Consider the following 23,425-nt stretch of genomic DNA (forward strand, 5'->3'; position numbering starts at 1 on the left):
GCAACAGGGTGGTTCCAAGAGGACCAGAGTTTCTGCTCTCTTCTGGTTACACTGGATGTTTCATGAAGATCGTACTCCACAGAAGCTTTTTAAACTATGTATTCACAAAGGGCATAGATCCATTAAAAAGTCTGTGCAAAGCATCTTTCATTGTCTGTCACAGCCTCTCTGTAAGGAGCTTTCCTGAACTTTTACGAACTCAATACCAGAGCACAACCTTGCCTCCCCTGTGTGCAGCTTTACCTCAAAACATCGCAGCAATTATCTTCAGAGTCATTGTGTGCATCCCTCAATGGGATGATGCACCTGCTAGGGTTGGGGCCAGTGATCTTCAGCAAGTGCTGCCCAACTTGTAATGCAGTTTTGGCCAGTTCTCTGGCACCAGGGAGGGAGAGCACCTCTAAGTGACTAAGCATAATCAGTGCTGGTTATGAAACAGCCCATTTGTGAATACTCATAGCTGTGCTAGTCTTTCACCCCCTCCGCCTCCAGCTCTCAGTCCAAACCGCTGCTCATCACCCTCCATATTCTCACATTCTCTGATCTCAGTCTGGAGCAAGCACTGAGAAAGGCTGCAAAGGAGAGGAGAGGCCCTGCTGAGTGCTGAACTCTGCTAAGAAAGTAAATTGTCCTAGGGGAATAGAAGGAAGAGAGTCACATAAGGTAAATGGCAGCTTTCATACAAGAATGCAGGAAACTACGTGGCTCTGCACCAGTTGTCTGAATGGGGTCGTGGGGCTCAGCATAGCCTCTGTGAAGGAAAGGCTGCATCAGTATTTGAAAGGGGCCATTCAGTTGGTGGCAGGTGACAGTCAGGTCAGTGTCTGTATGTTCTGCATCTTATGCCTTTGGTCTGCTACCCTCTTGCTCCACCATTGGCTTTTCCTCTTCCACTTTTACCTCAAGGGCTTTCTTCTGCTGCTGATACATGCCAGCCAAACTCAATTTTCATCACAAATTAAATGCATAAGCCAGTCCTTGAAGCCAAGGAAGAGCTCAGCTTCACCCCCACTGGTTTGCTGCTCTGATGAGCTCCTGCTCTCTACAGCCCCACACCTGCACAGCACCCAGCACAAGGAACCACTCCATGTCAGGGCTGCTGCCTAGCCACCCCCCCAATCCTTACCACTGGCCTCAAAGATAAATCAGGTTTGTGACAAGGACAAACAGACACTAAGAATCAGATCTAGCCCAGATGTCAATTTAACTAGCCCAGAACAGAGACTGGAGCAGCTACCACGTCCCACTCCTGAGCAGAGACAGCAGCCTCTCCATTTTCATCACAGGCAAGTTTTGTGCTTCTAATCAACAAGGGCAGCATTTTCATTTGAAAGTCAATAGGGTCCAGGATCACAGGGCATGCAGGCACTTTTATCCTTAAATCCTGATGCTGCTTTTAGTTTCTCTGTGTAATAAAGGATCAAAGTAAAGAAGATCCACCACAGCCTAGTGAGCGCCTGTGTTTTGTGGGTGGCTTTGTTTTGCTTTTGTCTCTCCACAGGAGTGAGGAGGGGAAAATACACAAGTGGAGAAGCAATTTAAGTGCAAACCAAATGTAATGACTCTGCCCATGATGCTGGGACATAAATCTAAACTGTAATTACAAGCAGACTTCTTGATAGCATGCACTGTTTGTGCCTGAAAGCCATGATGCAACACAGGGACCTTCCCCACCTTTGACAGGAGCACAGTGAAAACAGGTGGATTTAACTACACAAGAGCTCTGTGACCCTGATGCTAAGCCAGGTAAATAAAGGACAACACTTGAATGTGTCTACTCTCCAGATGAAACTCTCAGTCTCATGGAACTTGCATCAGAAGTTGCTAAAAGAGTTGCCCCTTGAAGAAGGCAGTAGTTGGAGAAACATTTTTGACTGGCCAGTCAAACTCCTGTTAACACTTCAGAGATGTAGATAGGCTGGCTGGTTAGTCTGTTCCAACATGACACACACTTGTGCTCTGTTGAAAGGGCTTATCTGTCTTGTCAGCAAGGTCGCCAGAGCAGATATAGCCTCTGGGAAGACTTCACTGTGAGCTCTGCTCAGCTGAGACTGTTCAGCCTGCAAGAAGGCACAGCTCCTACACAGGAAAGCAATGGTCAAGTTAGCAAAGAAAATAGCTCTTACAAGTCTAGGCACCCTGGTATTGATAAAGCACGTCAAGTAGGAAGGAGGCTTCAGGAAACTGCAGAACAAGGTGTCAAAAGATCCGGGGAACAGAAAATCTGAGCTCTGAAGTAGAACTGCTATTGTGCTAAGCCAGGCTGGTGTAAAACACTATCTGTTCAAGCTTCTCTAGAGTAGATCTTGTAGGATCAGTGGTAAGCATCTACCACCACTTAGCCAGTAAGTTCTTCAAGCTTCTTTAATACAACCATTTACTTCTTCAGTTCTTCTTATTCTGAAAGAGACAACAGCTGTCTCAAGAACATAATCTGGAGGGGAAAAAAAAAGTCTTCAATAAGACCATCAAAAGCTGTTCCTTTTCCAGGGCACCTGAAAAATTACAGAAAGTCCAATCCCTTTCCCTCGTTGTTTATGCTAATCACCCCTCCCTTCAGCAACTGCTTCCACACAGCATGTGATCTGCAGTATATGGATTGGACAGTAGAAGATATTTTAAGTCTATGAGCCAGTTACAGATACTTTCTTTTGCCATCAACTCTTAATTCTTCCCCTCTCCCCAGCTTGTTTTTCTCTGCTCAGATCTGACCACTAAAAGAGCTGTCGTTTCACTCGTACACCCCTGCACTCCTGTTTCATTTTCCAACCGCCTTTGCTATTTCCCCTGATGTGCAATTGAACATTAAATGGTTTGACAGGGAGAACATGTACTCACCCAACCACTTATTCCCAATCAATATTCACATGGAATTCCTGTTAACAAGCAAGAGTTATGCACACACTCGGAAGGGAGGGTGGCCTCTTAAGCGATCACTTCATCTGAAGATATGACTGATCACTTTCTCATCTGCCTTAACCAGCAATCAGATTTTCTACCCTGCATACCCCCAGCAGGGCTGTTTATGCAAGAATAAGATCATAACTTTTGCTGTGATCTCTATTGTTCATCTCTGCAATTAATTGGGGAATTCAGTTAAGAACAACAGAAAATCCAGCACATAGCCAGCTTTTATTCAGTTAAAAATGAGCTTTCTAGAGGTTTTTTGCTAATCTTTTCCAACCTAGACATGGCAGGATCACATTTTAGTGGACACTGCTTACATTAGTGTTTCTTTACCCTGAATTACACACTATTCCTAATGGTGCCAGTGGAAGCAATGATGGAAGTGCTAAGCATTGTGCTGAGCAGAAGGTAAATGGCAAAACTGATGTTTTACTCACTGGGCTTTGAACCACATGGGCAAGATTCATTTTTTAACACCTCTGCTGAAACAGTTTTAGCCTTGTTATGTGCAGAGGAACTAAAAGACACTGCCTGTTCTCAGGCCTTCCAGGACACTTGAAGGTAAACAAAATGGAGAGATTTTGAAAGTGCTTTATGGCACCATACTTTAAAAAAGTCACAATTCTACCTCCATCCCTGTTCTTACTCCTCGTTAGGCATCTATGTGATGCTCTGAGCAAGCACCACTGGTCAAACAACAAGGATGAACTGACAACTGATAATAAGGATTAACTGGGCAATCTCAGTAGGGAGGAAAGCACAGAAACACTAACACATACTCATAGTTTCCTGATTTTGTGCAATTTCATTAGAAAACTGAATCAGCCAAGCTTTCAGAGAGAAAAATGGGTAGAGAATTCTACCCAGAAAGAATTTAACTTGCTTTTATTGCAGCTGCAACTCTGCTTTTACTTACCCTTGAGCAAACTAAATTGCCATTACTAGCAGTTTTTAGGCAGGAAACTCCAACATGCTAAAAAAAACTTTCAACTCAGCAAGTTATTTATGTTTGAAATCTGCTCAGCCTGTGAAGACTAACAAAGGAATTGCTTTTGTAGACATGTGCTTTATTTGACATATGCCATTAAATGAGACAGTCAATCTACCACAGATATTAATAGTAGTAAGTTTGGGCTATTCTAAGGCTCAAATATGAGGCTATTTTTCATATTGACCTTAACAAAAGATCACGATCGCAAGTGACCCCAACAACTAATCTAGGCTTGATCTGCAGAGGGACAGAACTTGGAGACCGTTTTGTGCATTGTACATGACACGCACCTGCCCTCAGACAACCCACTAGAAGATGCTTTACATTCATGAGTTACATCTGCCCTGGGGCCATACCTGCTCTTCAGCTCACGGGAAGCAGACCCAAACGCACAAATTTACTTTGTCTTGGGGTGTAACGAACACCTGGAACACACAAGATACTGTTCCAGCATTCCAACTCCTAACCTTGTGCTCTGTCCCAAAAGACCACTTGTGTCCTCCCCTTCGTCCGGAGCAAATGCTAACCTAGCATGGCCAGCTAAGTAGCACACAGATGTCAGAGCAGACCTAGCCCAGCTCAGAGCAATTATCTGCTCACAGAAGAAGCTGCCATGGCTGCACAAAACTATTATGTATTTACTAGTGAGGATAACAAAGTAGCCCAGGGGTAACTGGTATTCCATGAGCTGCCACCAACTTTCACTATCTTTTTTCCTCCAGCCAATTTTTACACTGCTCTACACGTGCCCACATTGCTTTCTGATGCTCTTTTGTTGAGTCTGAGGACTATGTGCTTTACCACTGTTGCTTTTCTAAAAGAACTGATTACTCATTTCCCTGGAATAGCCTCAGATCCTTTGCCATTTCCATGTGCTCACATTATATCTGAAAGCTTGAAGAAGACATGCAAATGATTAGAACAGTTCCAACAGCCCAAAAGAGAAGTCAAAACAGCGTCTCTTCTGGTGCTTGGGAGCACATGATTAATGAGAATTTCCTCCACTGGGAAAGGCTCTTGCAGTCTTTGGCCTCAAAAACTAGCAGACTTTACACACCAGGACCTTACTATGAACTCTGAGAAAAAACAAACAGGAGAGGTAGGTTTTGGAATATCTTATGCCTGTACGTTGTTTGCATACTGAACAGCCTGACTGCCAGCATTCTTTCTATTCACCTTTCCACATCAATATATTCATATTCAAAAATAGAAGCTGAATAGTGTAACCCGTAGCAGGGACCAAATCCTCAGAAAGCAACTCTCTCTCCAGCCTCTGAGGGGGGTTGCCTGAGTGAACACTGGAGAATTGGTCCCTGTAGACATTACCCTACATAAGAACTGATGCAAGCAGGGGCTGGGGGTGAATCTGCTCCCACTAATAGATCTACACCTGAATATACCTCTTCATTTACCAGAGAAAGTTTTCTTTGTGCAAGTAGCTATGCAGCATGGCAGGCTGTGCTGTTTTCTGAGCTGCCAAAGACACATCCTGCACACAAGCAGAGCCTGCTAACTTCAACCAGACCCCGCACATGGCTGCATCTGAGTCATCTGCATTTTATGCTTACCAGTACAAAACTGCTTGCTCCTTATTTCTAATTGTTAGATCATTCTTTAACTCCAGCAAAGATGACTTGCAGACTGTCTCTCGGGGGTCAAAGCAGTTGTTCTGTTTGTACAGCAATTAGCACAGCAGGATCCCAGGCCACAAATGGCCTCCAAGGCTACATCTATACTATCATGTTAGCTCAAACCTCAATTTCTCATTTAAGCCCGAACTTTCCAACTATCAACACCGCCTACACAGAGGTTTATACTCTGGCCTAGTCAGGAACATGAAGTGAGCTCACACCTCATGGAGAGACCAGCTCAGGCTTGAGCTGTGCTCTATAAACAGCACAGATGCAGCAGTTTTGAGCTCTTTCCTCTAACGGGTCACCCAGAGAGGCTGTCACAGGCAGGAACTGAAGCTGCAGTTCTCCTGACACTCGGCTGAGTCTTCACCATCTTAACTTGAAAAGCAAAGACGAACTGGAGTCACACACCTCAGCATCACCACCTCAGCTCCTGGGAAAAGCTTGCAGAAATGAAGGTATATTTACTAGATCACACTTGGATCAGAGTACAGTGACTGCTAGCATTGTTTCAGCTAACACAGGAAGACACGTTTGTCTTGGGTGAATGCAAAACAGCAGCTCAAAGAAGCTAATGAACCACATGAGTCTTTCGAAAGAGGCCCTGCAAACCCCATTTGGCAACACTAGTGAATCAGTGCAAACAGCACTAAAGTAACAGCTGTTTTCCCAAGCCTTCACTAAGAAAGCATGAGGTAACAGCTTCAGAAGGAGGATCAATAGTATGATCCCAATTCTGCCATGTTAGGGATCTCCAAGATCAGTCAACTCTAATCCAGTACAAAGGTATAACGAGAAACAATGACAATTAAAGCCAAAGTCAGACAAGAAACAAGGGTCACATTACTAACAATGTGACTAATTTAACCAGAATGATAATGAAATCCCCAACACTTGGAGGAAAAGCTCTCCAAGAAACCACACAATGCAAATGGAGACATGACTCCTGATGCAGAAATTACTGGCTGCATTCTTTGACCTGTCTTACCCCTGTCGTCCAGATGGAATACCAGAATACCCTCCTTTTCATGTTGACCATGCTGCCCCAATCAGCATCTGAGCTCACCAGTCCTTTCAAGCAGACCTAGTATGTTCCCTGCCACTCCCAGTTTCCAATTCTCCATGTATTTAGTTTTCAAGTTTTACATGATATATTTTGCCTACGGCACAGTAGATCACTTACCCTTCTCCTATTAGCCCTCTGTGTTTAATTACAGTTTAATGTGAATTGATCTTTACATTAATGAGCCTGTAAAGAAGATTGATTTTCTTCAAGCAACTTTTATGCTCAGTTTGGCAGCAGAGTAGTCTTATTGATTTCGCTTTCCTCGGTAAATACACTGCAGAGTGTCATTGCATCTTCTGTGAATCAGCTAATGCTATTTCACACTCTTTTACTCCAAAAATCCCTATTCTGACTTCCTTGTTATCTGTGCTTATTCAGAGCAAGATCATGGAGCCAAAGTGTCTCAGACAGCTTTGCCTGTTGCTAACATACAGCTGACTGCCATGGGTCACTATCCCCTTTGTTCCTAAATGGTTGGAGGCTTAAAAGACTTACCAGTGAAAGAAAAAAAAGTTATTTTTAAGCATTTAATCTGTTAACTTCCTTAATTCCTAGCCAGCTAAGGACATGGCACAGAGTGTGCTCTGTTTACCAAGCCTGCTTCAGAGGTCTGGTTAGCAGGTTCTCCACTGAGCTCTACAGCTGTGGAACAGCCTGTGCTGGCGTGCCTGCATCGGTGGATGCTGACTGCATCAGGCTGGCCACCTTCGAGCCAAGGCAGAGGACGAGGATCCACCTCCGTCATCCCATGCAGACATCCCAAAAGCCCTCCAGGATGCAGTTACCCACGTGCAGGCAGATGAAGGAGTGGCAGCCAGGCCCCACAGTAAGGGCTGAGCTTGCACCTGCATAAGGGTTTGTGGGAAACCCCTAGTCACAGACCAATGCAGAGCTGATTGCAGCTCAGGTCCTCCCTTTACCTGGCGTATTAGCAAGGCTAAGAGACTCTCCACACAAGTTAGCGAGGAAGCTGGATATGAATAGACTCAGTTCTGCTGCAAATAAATGGTTTCTTCCATCCTCCCCTTCCCCACCAGATCAGGTAACAGAGTCTTCGAGAGCCTACAGAGTTAACACACTTGAGTTGCAGCAGAACACTGGGAAGGGAAACCCTCAGCCAAGAGCATGTCAGTGACAACATCCTGCCATCAACTCCCAAATGTCCAAGTCTAGGAACTGTAGCTAAATCACAAATGCTGTGGGAATTTCAGGCAAGACTCTCCTCTCAGCTACGCCGATGTAATTTCGGAATGAATCCAGATTCAGTCTCTCCCCCTCCCAGCTGAATTTCCTGGCTTTTGTTTGCACTAACAGATGTTTGCATTTAATGTCTGTCTTTATTTGGTAACCTATACATAGATTATTTTTCCCTTTGGTTCTATTAAAAGCCTTATCAAGTCCCTTATGTTTGCTCTTGTTAAGATGAACGACTTTGGCAGTATTTTCAATGGGCAAGGCAAACAAACTGACTCTTCAAGGAATCATTAAACTGAACTAAACTTCATGGCAGTATATTAGGGCATAGCACGTTTGATACATATGTTATGCCTGCATCTATCTGCAGCCTGAAACATCCAAAGACCTGCAGAAAGCCTTGAGAATTCTCTCTCCAACAGATTCCCATGTGCTTACATAACTGGCCCATGGTCCACACACACATGGGGTCAAGGAAGTTTCAGGTGATGGAGACAGATATGGGGAACCCAAAAACATGGAATGCAAAGCAATCAAGCTCATTAAAAGCAACCTTTATGGAACATTTGAGTTTGGCAGTATGGCAGATTTCCTTCTCCCAGCACCAAAAGGAGAAAAAGTCTCTTCCCCAGTTTAAGAAGAATAGGAGATGAAGTAACTCACTCAAGAGGGCTGTTTTGAGTGACAAATATACAAACCCTTGCTTTTATAATACATTCACAGCCCTTTGGAAATGCTTAACCACATGCAATATACAAAACCTACTCCAGAGGTTTGTGAGGTAAACACACTTCACACATTTCTAAACACTGAAAAAAAAAAAAGGAAATGTATTTATTTTTCTTTGGCAGTAAGAATACACTGTAACACTATATACTTAAACACAAACCAGTTTCTCAGTACACAGTCTTCATTATGAGTCTTCACCCTGGGTTTGGTTTGGCAGCCTCCCCAACTATTACTTCACAGATTTGAAGGCCAGAAGAAACCAGTATGACCATATAATCTGATTCCTTACATCACATGAGGCCAAAGAACTTTACTCAACAATTTGCATATCAAGCCCATTAACCTAGAGTTGAACTAAAGGACCATCTTTCAGGAAGCCATACAATTGATTTAAAGACTCCTAAGGATGGAGAAAGCTTCACTTCCTCAGCAAATCATTCCAATGCGAGTTAGTCAGCAACATCGATTAAAGCAGGTACTTCAAAACATCTTTCAGATTATTTTTACCTCTGATAAAAATTAAAAGGAAATGCAAGGGGAAAAAAATGTGGCGTTCTCTGAAACAAGCTAAACAAAGAGATCCTTCTTGCAGAGGTATGACAGCAGCATTACAAATCCCACTATCAGAGTTATTTATGTGTAGCAGCTGAGGAAAGCAATACAGATTTCTGGAAAGTGATACTAAGCAGGTCTGTTTAGAATACCGTCCTTTTATCATTTGGCTTTGTACCTTCCCCTTCCTTCTGCACCACTCTGAAATTTCAGAGGAGCTGTAAATCTACTGCCTTCCACCAGTCATTATTCCTCCTTTCCAAACCGCTTATTTCATTTCAGGAATAAAAAGACCAAAGCTCTAGCAATTTGGTCCTCTGCCAACAGCTAAATTAATAGCAAAAATAACAACAGGGGCTTGTGAAACTCTGATCATTTATAGACTTCGTGAGAAAGAAAAGCCGATTTGGGGGGCCTAAAACTATATCCTGGATGGTAAACTGTATGCAAGCTTTCCACCCATAAATCAGATTTCTGGAGTTTTTTGAGTCCCAGTGCATAACACGCTGCTGGGTTATGCGGCAGCCTGGTAAGCTCGGTTTCAAGTGGCAGGCAGATGGCCTCTCATTTCAGGGGATCATGCCTTAAACAAGGGACCCTGCTCAGAGCAAGTTACTGCCCTGCTCTGCAGCCAGCAGCCCCCTGATCACACATCCAGACTTCACATGTGGTCATGCAAACATGGAGAGGCTGCAGCAGCAGGCAGAAATCAGACAAGATGGTTTCACATCAGCTGTATGTGACACATTTGAGAGGTCTGATAACTGCTGAGACACAAGCCACCCCCTCCACCCAGGAGGTGAAGTGGTTATTTATGCCTTTAACAGAGACACTTGCTAGATCCAGCACTGATGATAGCAGAGGAGCACTTTAGCTCTTCGTAAGCTCTGCAGGAACACTGTATACCCAAGAACCAGATCAAAGGCACCATATCTCAAACAAAAACTAAACTCACTTCACACCAGGAGTGAGATACAGACACCAATTTGGAGCTAATCTCCCAAAACTGAATAAAGACAGTGAGGGAGTTCTGCTTTGCATATTTTAACACTGCCTAATGGAAGAGCAGGAATCGTGCCAGTTCATTTCACTCAGCTCTATCCTTGATTTAAGTAATAGGAATGTACTTTTAGTCAACAACTCAAGGTTGTCTTGGAGTTAAGTCAGAGCCTCTTCAGCATCAGAGGCCAATCACCTGGTGCTACGCACATGGGCATTTTCTGCTACAAGAAGGAGCAAATCCATGGCAGACACCTGAATGCAGGTGTACACTACAAGGCTATGCATGCTGGAAGCCATGGCTTGAACTGCTCAAGCACTTTGCTGGAGTCTGTATTAGCTATAACCATTTCCCCCTCCCCGGAACTTGGGAGGTATCATGCATACCTCAGCAAAATTCCTTCTTGGTGTGCGTTACAAGCAGACACATGCAAAAATAATTTTAGAAATCCACTCTTAAGGTACTAAGAAGTTTGATATTATAATGTCTTTATTCCCTTCAGCAGCATCCCCAACCCGAGATCCTCAGTGGCAGGTACACAAGGGCTCTCAGGTGTCTAACACACAGGCATCTAAACTACCAAAGTTAGGAACTTCAAAGCTTCTGCAGATCTAGCCTTACAATCACCCTCTCAAAAGAAAGTAAAAAAAAGGAAAAAAAAGTTGAAAGAGACCATAAAAACAGGTCTGGAATGAGTTCCTTGAAAGATTAAGATGTGAATAGTCTCTGGTTTTAAGAGAAAAGAAGTGATCAGAACAGTGCTGGCGAAAATAAAAGAACAATAAAGAAAAGAAAATTATATATTCCTCTAATAGCACAAATATGACATAATGATTGAAACCCAAAGGCAGATGAGAAAAAAATTATTTTACTCAATATGCAACTAACATGCAGAGTTTACTGACAAGTTACCACTGACCATAAGCACAACATTAATCAAGCCCAGCCTCGCACAAACCACACAACTCCAGAAGATGTTTCTTAAGGTGCCAACAAGCCCGATAATAAAATCTTAAAGTCAGCAGAAGTGGGCGTGACACACACAAAACTCTCGGTCAGCAGCAGCTAAACCCACCCCATGAACAGCCCAAAGTCAAGAGTCAAAAGAGGCAGCAGCGACTTACAGATGGAGGGAGCGGACACTGGAAGCAGCAGGCCCCAGGGCGGGAATGGCAGTCAGCTCGTTGTTGTTCAGTTGCCTGCAACAAACAGAAATTAACTGTTGAAGCAAGCAGCCCATGATCAAGCATGTGGGAGCAGGGAACAGCCATGGCGCTTCCTCATCCATCTCCCCTGACTCTTTGCGAACACATTCTGACAGAGGCCTCCATCTCGAGGTGTTTGCCTGGGTGTCTCTTAGTCCCACCTTATCCTCCCAACTCAACCCTTTAATAAATGAGAGCCACCATAACTGGTCCTACAGTATCCTCTATAAAAGTAAGGCTTTTTTTTTTCCCCCCTCCCTTCCACTCACTCCCTTAAGCAAAGTCAAGCACCACTGAGGAAGGCACTGTGCCACAGCCCTCCATCAGCCCAAGTCTCCACAGCCATCAGGGAGCCAAGCCCAAGACAGGAGACTGTTTGCACCCATGGCCATGAGGCAGCTGGGTCACACTGCCTCAGGACAATGAATTTAACTCCCTCCCCAAGCAGCAGCCCCAAATTGTCCCTCCATGCCAGGCCAGGGCATGGGGACACAGCAGGGTGTCATGGCAGCAGGGAATGGCAGCCTCAGGCCTCCTCTGGGCCAAGCTCTGGAAATCCTGCAAGGGCAGCCCCACAAAGCCAGCAACACGCACAAAAAAACTGGTGCTGGACACAGTAATGCCACCAAAGCCAGGTGACCTGCTCCAGCCAGGGAGCACCATGCAGCCCCCCAGGGCTAATGGCAATTGCAGACAGGCCCCACTCCTGGAACCCTCAGTACAAAAATGTCCCCCTCAATGGCCTAGTGTTTGAAGTGTTTTTCTGACTGAAAACAGATCCTTGCCATGTGACTGGCTCTTCCTTGGTTTAAAGAGCCCTTGTTTGTATGGTGAATTAGTCAATTAATTACTGTAACAGTCGCTTGTCTGGCTGCTTGAAAATTACCTAATTTCTTCGCCATCTTGCCTGCTCCCCTACCCCCCACCGCCACATGCTGAAGCCATTAAAGTCGAGCCCCTGCCAGGCTGAGCCAGCAGCACACAGCAGCTCCCCAGGACCCCCAGCCGCCTCTGATCAGCTATTGCTTGAGGCAGAGCCTCACTGGGTCTCTCTCTGCTGCCTGTGTTTAAACTGTTCCCTTCCCCTTCTGCAGAGGCTCTGCAAGGGGATCTCAAAAAGATCAAAAAATCCAGGTGTGAGAAGCAGAGCATCCCACAGCAAGCAGGGGAGCACGGTGCAGCTGAGGCATGGTAAGCCATGGGCACGAGCTGGGGCAATCCTAAATTGCGGTGGTTTTTCTTTTTTTTCTTTCCTTTAAAACTATTTTTGGCAGGTGGGAGAGGGCAGTAGTACATCCATCCCAGAACTTCCTTCTGACTCCTCTGAGAACAGGCAAGATATTTGATTTCATAAGGAGTTCCAGGCACTGCTGGGATAAAAGCTTTCCTCAGCCTCAGCTCTGCCTCTGACATTACACCCATACCTTAAAATGTAAGGAAAAAAAGCCAGATGCATTGCAATTCAGCAAGGAGCTCCACTTTGCAACTAAAAGCTCATTGTTGCTCATATTATAGTAAAGTCTAGAGCTTTCAAAGGTACAAAGCAAGCTGGAAGGAGCATTAAAATGCTTATATTTGTGCCATGTTTTCATTAACATCCAACTGAGCACCTTTTGGAAAGGCATGCAAGTAGGATAATTAGGCCCACCCTCTGCTAGCCTAGGTCAGCTCTGGTTAAGCAGCTCCAACACCGACCGGTATTTAACAACTGGTCAAACCCTCCTCTGACATAAGTGTGATTTTCACATAATCAGCCTCCTGTCAGGTCCGAAGTCAGTCAGAAGTGGTTCTCCCACCTCCTTTTCTCTCTTGGCTCACAGGCACCAGTTGCTGATGAAGAGGAGACAGCCAAGATCAGTACTTGTCCAAGATTTCCCTCTCATCTTCCCCTTTCCCCATGTAAAGGAACAAAAAAATTAGCAAAAAACCCAAAACAGAACAGTCAGGCTCAACAAATTTAAACTTTTAGTCTCCTTTCTCCTCCCCAGCCCTCCCTTTTGACAACACAAACCTACTGCCTCTGGATGCTGAGGCAGAGGAGGAGGGGGGCCACCCATATAAAATATTTACGGTCCAGTTGCCAGGCTGGTGTCAAGCTGAAATGGAGCCTGCTCAAAAATAGCACAGCCCTCCAGAGCTTTCAGTGAAAGGCACTTTAGAAAATAAAAGGTGAGTTGTTTGGAGAGGAATTTTAGCACAGTTACTACTTCTTTGTTACAAATGAGCCTGGAAAACCTGAGTGCCATGCAACCATCACTTTCATGGATCCCATGATCCATGTGACCTGAGGAAACCCCAGAAAGGACCACAGGGCCTACTCCACAGCAGCACCCTCCTACCCTTTCAACCAAGGTAGAACAGACAGACCCCAGAGGGGTGTTGTCATTAGAGGGAGCCACCAAAGGGGATGAGAGAAAGCATAGGTGTCCCAAAGGAGGAAAACAATGTCACACTTGAGCCCCTTCCACCTGAGCCTCCATCAGCACAAAGCTACTTATTTCAGAGCATGTGGGATCGTGGGGTTTCGTATCACTTTCAGCTACTAAATTTCATCCTACACAGACTCTTAACTTTGAGGGTAACAAAGCTTCTTTAAAAAAAAAAAGCCACAAACAACTTCCAAAACCCAGGGAAAAGGAAAAAAATGTAGGGTAAGATGGTAATAAAGTAATAGCTGTATTTTGTAAAGCAAAACAGAGCATCCAAGATAAGCTATTAAGCTTAAATCTTTCCGTTTACAGACATTTTCTTAAAATTAAGGGAAAACAAAGGTTTTCACAATATATTGCACTAATTATTCACATACAGACACACACACACACACACAGAGCTTTGAGCCTCATCTGTAATGCTCAGGAACCACAGGCACAGTGTTTGAAGCATCATGGGAGGTTTCAGGTGTTATCAATGCATCTATTATTTGGGGCAATCTCTTTCCCTGAGGGTTACTTGGTTTGCCCAGCACAGCACACAGAGCAAAACACTGACTTGCTCTCAAGACATGCCACAGCATGATGCTTATTTCATGAATGTCTGTAAAGTGCTTAAAAAAACCTCAGAAAGGAGATGCTCTGGCAGTACAGATGTGGTTCTCTTTGTGAAATGCAGTTTATTTCAGTGGTCTATGGTTTAGCTCCTATTCAAAAGCAACCAAGATTGGTAGATAGGGCTTTTAATAGAGCTTCTCCCTCACACTTTCCAGAGCCTGCCTCCCAGGCTCTGCTCCAGACCTCCACCTCCCTTCCAGTCTCCCACTTCTGACTGCTCCCTTTCCCTCCTACTTGCTTCTCAGCTCTCTCTCCCTTTTCCCTAACCCTGCCTTTCTGACATAGCAAGCAGCTCTTATCTGCATCATTACTTTTCAGGCTGCATGATTTACCTCCCCTGAATCCTGACATCTTTTTTTTTAGCAGCTGACTGTTCAGTGCAAGGCTTGTCCTGCTCTCAACCTGTGCAGCACTTTGCACAAGGGAGCTCCCTACCTAAGGAATCAGAAGCCACACGCATTTCCCAGCCCCACGCTCCCTGAAGTCACATGCCTTCAGGCACTTCCACAAATAAAAGCTATTGCTAAGCCACAATCATGTTAGGATAACTCTAAAGTCTCATGGGATCAGGGCTGCGATCCTCTTTAAGCACAGAGTAATTTAAGGCTTTCCATGGTTTAAAGAGAAGTTGAAGAAACAGATCCCATAGGCAGCATTTTGCTCACCTGCATCACCTGTTCTCCTCTCCCTTACTGCTCTCTAGGATGATCATGATGAACTGATTGCAGAGCACTGCAGTCACTCCTGATGCATATTCCTCACTTAATCATGTTCCCTAGCAAATCCCTATTAGTGTAAGCAGGGGAGCCAGGGGCAATCATTCAGGGGGGAGATGCTACACCAATCCCCACAGTCCAATGCTGCAGGCACTGGTCTGGCAGAACTCCCACTGTAGCAAACCCTTTTGCCTATTTAAGAATCACAGGATCTGGCCCCTCCACAGGCCCTGGAGCCAACACTTAATGAAAACAGACAGAGGACAAGAGAAAATGCACAATATACACAGAGCACAGTATTGTTTCTGAAAGGAAATGTTTTTTCAGTTTCCCATGAGGCATCAGTAGCTCTTCAAACAGAGCCCAAACCTCAAGTATGCCAGCGATTCAGCATTCAAACATGAGCTCATTACCTCAACCCACCGCTTGCAATTTCAGTCACTTTCGTTTTTCAAAACCCAAAATCGGAGCGCCAGGAATCACTGTGAATAGCTGACAAGCACAGCTCCTCTGCAAGTGTAACTGCAGAGCATTTACACAGATCAGGAGCTAAGAAATCCTGCAATTCCCCAAACAAGGTTTCTTTTACCAGCAAGGGGAGTCTGGCACAGCCACTCAGACCCTCACCAACTCCTTCTCTTCCCCCAAAGCAGAAGACAGCTCTGCCATTTTAGCCTCTCCTAGCAGACTTCAAACAGAATTTGTTCTGGTTCCAAAAAGAGCACAAACTTCTGAGAAAGGAGGAGACACAGTTAAGTGCTTTGTTATCCACTACACTACACCTTTGTTTCCTGGGAGATTTGGGTTCGGTTGGCATCAGGTATCACAATCGAGGCTGTTCTGCCTTGCTTCAGGGTTATCCTTTCAGCAAGCAGCTTTGTGTGTATGTTCAGGTGTGTTAGCTGAACTGCTCCCTCAGAGCATTGCACAAGACAGAGGGAGGCAAACTCCAATGATTTCCAATAACAGCTATGTGGTTTTAATTGGGATGTTGTGTTCTGCTAATTGATCAGTTTAAAAAACAGCACAAGTACAATATGGAAGAAAAAACAACCTCCACACCAAGTCAGATCTGCTCATTCAAGCTAGCTGAAGGAAGGTACTGCCTTGGGAAACTATATACAATTTACTCCTGTCCCACAAGCCTAGAATTAAAACCTTTGAAAGAATACTTACACTTCCTGCAGGTTCAACAGCTCTGCAAAGGCAGAAGGATCAATCTCCGTCAACTTGTTGTAGCTCAGGTTTCTGTTAAAATAAAAGACAGTGGGATCAGCATACTGCAGTTACCATGCTCAGCAAAACAGTCGTCTTAATTATTCCGGATTGCACTGGGAGGGTGGGTTTGTTTCTAACAAGAGCACTTAAACATGGCAGAGCAGCATTTTTCTGCTGAATAGATGAGTGAGTGACTTCAGTTTTGCGCTCAGTGTTATCTAGCCCTCCCTAAGCTTCTTCCTCTTTTGCATTACTGTGGTTTTAATTTGTCTTTATATTATGCAATCACATTTATTATTCTTCTATTGATTATTCACAACCACAAAACTAATCACAGATGAATAAGATATTTCCTGACAAATTAAAGTCTGAACTGAAACAATCAACAAGCCTTCTGCTAAATATTTTATAGCTATATTCACAATGGGTATTTTTATATACCGCTGTATTACCTACAAGCAAAAACACACATAGGTACATACACTTACTGTGTGTAAACATAAAATATATTCTACATTTTCTAACAAGGTATTATTACTATATGACTAAATGTTGGGTTTTTTTTTTTTTAAAAAGACAGTGTGATTACAGCTTTCAGCAGGTCACACTGTAGTACACATAGTAGTTTGTTCATCACTAATCCCAACTAACACTTTCAGCTACCTGACAGTCCAAACCTAGATCACATTATAGCACTCATCTGATGGAGAAGACTGCAAATAAGTTGTGCTGTATTATCTGAAAGCAGCCTGCTGGGAGAGCAGACCTGCCTCGCACGACATCTCTGTTTGGAAATATAGCCAGAGCATTCTGGAAGGAACACACTGTGAGCATTGCTAGGGAGAGCAAACAGACAAAATAATGCAAATAAAGTACCGGCTCTGAAAACCACAAGCCAGATCTTTGCCATGCTCTGCTGCAGCATCACGGGGCACAACAGCAAAGTTTCCCCTCCTAGATCTGCACTATCAGCACACCACACAGGACAGGTCAAACCTGCAGCTAGGGACTTACCAGGAGAGCACAGATCAATTAAGACCAAGTGACTAATGATGCGGAAATTAACAAATGGCCTAATTAACATGATGTATGCAGTGTTGGCCTGTTCCTGTGAGTGTGTAATCTGAAGAGGGAGGAGGCAAATTGATGGGTGGTAGCAAGAAAAGCAACCACAAGAAGTTGTAAGGAAATTGTGAGGGAGACCTACTTTAATTTTACCCTGCTCCACACCCTGCTCTAGGATATTATCCTGGGTAAAATTCAACCATCCTGTCTCCTCTGCAGGGAGGTTACACCCTCTTACTGCACCTCTGAACATGACCCAAAAGATTCGTAGCCTGATTTTAGATAAGCCCTCAAACATTCAGCTGCTTATTCAAACCACCAAGCCAGTCTGACTAGAAAACTGGCCAACCTTACCTGTTTTGTATATTTTCTTTGTTTTAAAGCTGTGCCCACAGAACCCAAGCAGCTCTGGAGCCCAAATAGGTAAACAGGACCTAAGTCACCAAGGCACCTACTGAACTTTTACCCATGCTACATGAGCCAAGAGCTGAGGGTCACAAAAAAGGACTGCTGCCAGAAGAGTATAGACAGAGACCTCCTGTTTGAACTGCTCGTGCTATCCACTGCGCTTTGTGATAATGCAAAGAGAAATCTAGGCCCACAGCAACACTTACAAACACCAAGACTGGAAACACACACAAAGCTGACCAACTCTGCATGATTAGCAGGAAGGGATAAACACCTCTCGAGCTAAAAAGCAGTTATTGATCACTTGCCCTTCTGTAACACATTTATGGGAAGTCCTCAAAGCGTTCCCCTGCACACGGGAACCGTTCGATAGTTCTCACGCACATGCCATTCCCCATCATTTCAGAGCAGCCATCTCTGAAGATGGCTCCTTGCATCTTGCCCCAACGTTCGATTTTTTGCCAATACCTGCAGTGAAAGAAGGCTCTACAAATCAACACCACAGGCTGGCTCTCAACAGAATCTAGACCTGAAGCTACACAGGAGCGTAAAACCTAACCAGACATCTAGTTTTAAAATATGCTCTCCTATAAGCCCCTACTGTCTTTTAAAACACTCAAGAGACCTTTAAATCAATACCAGCCTACAGCAGATATCCATTTCACTATGAACTCAAAGGCATTTATCTAAATAAAAGTCAAACTGCAGTTTAAACTCAGAGTGCATTTGAAAGCCAAGTCCATATTCATAGCACAATTACGAATTAAAGTGCAATTTGCCCACAGATTACATTACTACTATTTTTTTTTTTTTTAAACCACACAGCAAGATCAGGTTGGAGCTTGTCCCTGCCTGACGTACAGGCAAAAGGAGAAAATACACAGGTAATGTCCTATAGGCTCAAGACAATGAAGATGAAGCTGACACAGAAATACTAGTGACAAACTGTAAGGGGGAAATACAACCACGGTCATGACCGTGCATGAACCCATCTGTTTTCATGTATTTCTATGTCTTCCATTGCTGCAAATCTTTGCATTTAAGGTAATCTATTTATCCTCAAAACATTCCTCTGCAATAGGCTAAGAGGCTGTTTTATGGACCAAGCACTGAGAAGCACAGGTACCAAACTGATCATCCCTACACTTGTCCAAGGGACCAAATCCCTGGCTTAGCCAGTGCTCTAACACTGAGTGATGCCAACACGAACTTCAGAAGTGAAAAAACAACAGTCTTTGTAAATTAAAGGATTTCGTGGCCACAGTTTAACATAAAGTGACTTTCTGATTATTGTTGCTGCCATTCAAGAAGTCTGAACATCAAAGTCATTGCACAAGCAGCTGGCTCTTCAGATAGCACAGCCATATTTTGCCTACACCAGCACCAGAAAGACCTTCCAAAGGTTGCTGCAGAAATACAGGCAAACTCCACCTTCTTGTATGCCAAAGTCTTCAGTTCTCCCCACTCAAACCACCAACTATCCTCACCAAATACACAATAAAATAAGTGTGGAAATAAAAGCTAGAAATACAGAGTCAGTGCAAAATAAACAGGAGACTTGAAATTAAATAGATACACCAAAATAAAGTTTACTCAGTTTCTGAGACTAGTTGTATTTTAACTTACACTAAAACACCCAAAAATTTCTAGCCTGAAGCATTAGCAATCAAAGGATGTTTCCCAGAACTCAGATCCCCTCACTAGACAGTATTTGGCATGCTAGTCACAGCATTCAAATGAGAGAAAGAATTAACGTGCTCCAATAGATAGATCATTGGGACTAGGAGTCAGGAAACTTCTGTCTATTCCTTGCTCTCTTAATCTCCTGCTGGGTGACCGGGTCATGTCACATCACCTCTTCAGAGCTTTTGTTTCCACAGCCACCCTTTGTCTGTCTTGTCTATTTAGACTGTAAATAAAATTGAGGTAGGTATTGTCTCGGTTTGCCCAATGCTGATGAAATGAGGCTTCAATCTTGGTTGGGCTCCAGTAATGCAAATAAAGAAGGGAACTCCAAACTTGAGGTCATTGGTGCATATGATGCTCCCCCACCACTAAACACAGGTCCCAAATGTACAGCAGTGCATGAAGCACTGCAGGGGCTGTAACGTCCCCATCAGCTCAGCCTCTCCAAGCTGAGCAGACCAGCAATGCAGGCTTGTTGGAGATGCCAAACTTCGAGGAGCCCCTTGGTCTGACACCATGCAGTAGTGCAATGGCTCACTGAGCAAATGTTTCTTCCATCAGTATTCTAAAATGTCTTCTTCAAAGAAAAAGCCCTCAAAACTCAAAGCCAAAACCCTGTCCTTTCCCAAATCAGCACCGCCCTAAGTCATCTGAGCTATCTTAGGTGCTGGGCATCTCTTCAAAGTGGCAGTTTATAAAGCATCATCTACTGTGTTTTATGCCATCCCCAAGAGACCATGACTTTGGTGTGTGCTTATCCCATTTCCTGGCACCCGCATCTACATACATGGTTAGCAGAGCCCAAGTGTGGGCATACCCACACAGAAAGCAGACTGCCCAGTGTCCTGCCTGCTTCTCTGCATGGGTACATGTTTCTGTTGAGTTACTCATGGGAGGGTATTTTGATCCCTCCAAGGCAACAGTGGAAAGAAAACAGAATTCAACAGATAACCAACATCAGTCTTGGACAAGAGCCTGGGCTGTAAGTTCAGAGAAGCATCCTACAAAGGTCAGAAGTTTCTACAGATAGCAGAGAAGACAGAGGGGACCTGCCAAACTGAGTGGCCCCTAGCATTCAGAATGTTTTTCCCCTGTTGAATAGAAGCTGGTCTGAGGTTTATTGTTTTTTTAAACCTTTATTTTGACTTACTGGCATGAGAAGTGCTCTGCACATTATTTATCCATTACATACTTCTTCAAGTCTTCCTTGTATTGGCTAATCCAACAATGGAGGGTTTTTCCCCTGCTGTCACTAAGATACCCATGACTGGGAACTGAGAGCCTGTTAAATCAATACGGGAAGGGTCCTGTTCTGTCTTCTCATTCATTCCAGTCTCTAAGTAAGAAAGCAGTGTTTGCCTTTAGTTAGCATTGTGAAAATGGCACTGTGGATCACTGAACATTGCAGAGACTGAAAGGAAAGCCTTGTTAAATATAACCAGGTACACAGCCTGCCTTGAAACTACCTCCCAAAAGTAATAATGCTGTCACATAAAGAGTCCTGCTTGCCAGTGAGGAGGGATCAGTCAGCTCTTTGAACCGTGAGATGCCAATCCTGCCTCCTTGGGCAAGGTGTGGGGTAGACAGGGAGTTCATGTAGAGGTTTTGGCTCTGCTTTGGGAACTCAGCCAACACAGAGAAAAGCCACCTCTCTTTTGAAAACAGAGGTGCCTGGCTGACTCGCCAAAGGAACAGACAGACATGTGGCTCCTGGTCTCTGCTCACCAGGATGATGGCTGAATTCTACTCAGCAAGGTGAAGGTTTCCAATCCTTACGTCAAAACCATTTATCTGTCAGTGAGGAAGATTATGTCAAAAGCGTTTCTGCACCTTTTGATGACAGGCATTGGAGAAGAGGAGGATGGCTCAAAGTTCTGCCACTGCCAACTGCGGCTTTCATTAAACACTTTGTCAACCATTGTCATAACACAACTTTTCATTGCTCCTGCACAAAAGGGAGTTGAGGGCCCAGAACAATCAAGCCCTGCAGTAGAAATTCCTCTGGCTAATCTGTCGAAAGATAGCTGCCTAGTCCGCAGCTTACTGAATAGACACCATCCTCTTCCCACATGCCTGTAGATGGCTTTACAGCACTGGAATGGAGGCCCCATGCACACTTGACTGGGTATGAAAAGCAGAGCTGCAGCTGAATTGGCTTGGGGAACAAGAGAGGGAACATACTGCCCATGCTAAAAGTATACAGCTGTGCAAGAAAAAACACACTCAAATTTCTCTTTTAAACAAACTTGTGAGCTCCCAGAGAGATGGCAGAGTCCTCGTACACAGTGACATGCAAGGCTTAACACTGAAGCACAAAGAGATCAAAGAGACTGCAAGGATTCAGGTGGTTGTATGGACTGTAAGGTCAGAAAGAAGCGGCTTTAGCCCATTTTTTCTTCTTGTGCGCAGGACAAATCCAAAATCTACTCCCATGAGACAAGAGCAGCAAAACAGCTACTGCCAGCTACCCAAAGCTGCACTGCACAGCAACACCTTTCCTTACATGGGATTTTTGCAGTTCCCCCTAAAACTAATGACCACTAAAAGGAGTTGCAGAAGTCACCAGAGTGATGAGAGTCAGAAGGAGCTTCCACATACTAGACATGCAGTCCTTAACTACCTCCTGGAGGATTTCTTGCAAATTCCTTTGAAGTGGCTGATGCCCTGCCAGAAGCCAAAGCCTGGTCTTGGGGAAATCACTCACCCAACCCACCATAGCCATTCCTAGGTTTCCTTTGAATCCGCTGGCTATACTGATAATCTGTGGTTTTCTATACCCCTCAGCTCCCTCACCTCTATTCCACTGCTCCCAAACTCAACATAACAGGCCTATGGTCAGGAAGGACAAAGAATAAACATCTTTGCTGAAGGATGCACTGAAGGGCTCTGCACCCACGGCATGACTTGTGGTTCAGCCAGCCTCAAGCATGAGCTCCCACACTGCTGAGCAATACCTGAACCGACTGGGCCACGCAGCCTCTGGGATGCTCACCTTTCTGGTGCAACCACAGCTGCAATAAGCCGAGTCCCTCATGATTTCTTTTACAATGCACTCCGGCAAGCTCTGGATGCCTGTGCAAAGCACTCAGCTTACAAGAGAAGGGACACTGCTGGGGCACAGAAACATCCCACACAAAGCATTAGCAAGAGTTGCCTCGTAAAAGGAGGTAAGAGCAACAAAACACAGGGCACCAGAGAGGCGAATGTCCCAGCTTGCTGCTCTAAGTGCTTTGGAGAGAAGGGGACCGAGCAGGACACAGGAAGGACAAGCAGCACCCACGTGGGTGAACCTGTGCCCCATCACTGAGAGGTCCTGTTAGCAGCTAAGCGAATGTGCTCACTCAGGCTTTACTTATGCCCTCACTCAAATTAGCAGCAGCAGCATCATATTAGCTTGGGTTAATAGCCTGCTCATATAAGGGGCTTTATGTGCGGAAGGGAGTCAACTTAAGGGCAACCCTCAAGCCATAATATGAGCTAATTTGACAGTGAAGACAAACTTTGAGAGGTCATCCAGACACCAGGAAAACTGCACCATGAATCACTCTCAGTCATGACCAACAATACTGTCTAAAGGAAATTCCTGTAGCATGATCACCAAAGCATCGATACCACACCGATTCCAGCAGATGCATGCAGTTATTAATGCAAAGAATACTAATTAAAACCACATCACTGAGAAACATTGTGCCAGACTACAATTTAATTTAGCATGTGGTTAATATGGTTCAAGGAATTAGGGAGTTATCTTCAAGTAACTTTCAGGGACATTTTCAGCTCTGTCCTTTCCTCCTGCTCTGCTACTCTGCCCTCACAACTGCCTCTGCTCACAAGTGCGTGGAGACCACACACATCTGGGCACGTACAAGCCTGGTAAGCGACCACCAGAGCTGGTCTGCTCACAGGAGGCTGCAAACATCCATATCTCTTATCATTGTCAGCTCCCTGGCTCCAAAGGGCAGCACAGGAGAGCGACCACGCTCTCAGTGGCTGAGGAAGGCAGAGAA

The 23,425-nt window shown here is 44.6% G+C and overlaps 1 protein-coding gene across 1 annotated transcript in view; it reads right to left on the bottom strand.

Annotated features, from left to right (window-relative positions):
- The window catches only part of LRIG1 (leucine rich repeats and immunoglobulin like domains 1), a 95,761-nt gene that overhangs the window by 41,987 nt on the left and 30,349 nt on the right, over window positions 1-23,425 (bottom strand). Inside the window, 2 exon segments of the mRNA XM_068408328.1 lie at window positions 11,198-11,272; window positions 16,218-16,289. Coding sequence (XP_068264429.1) covers window positions 11,198-11,272; window positions 16,218-16,289 — 147 coding nt within the window.

The sequence above is a fragment of the Nyctibius grandis genome, chromosome 10, assembly GCF_013368605.1.
Source record: "Nyctibius grandis isolate bNycGra1 chromosome 10, bNycGra1.pri, whole genome shotgun sequence".
Taxonomy (NCBI): domain Eukaryota; kingdom Metazoa; phylum Chordata; class Aves; order Nyctibiiformes; family Nyctibiidae; genus Nyctibius; species Nyctibius grandis.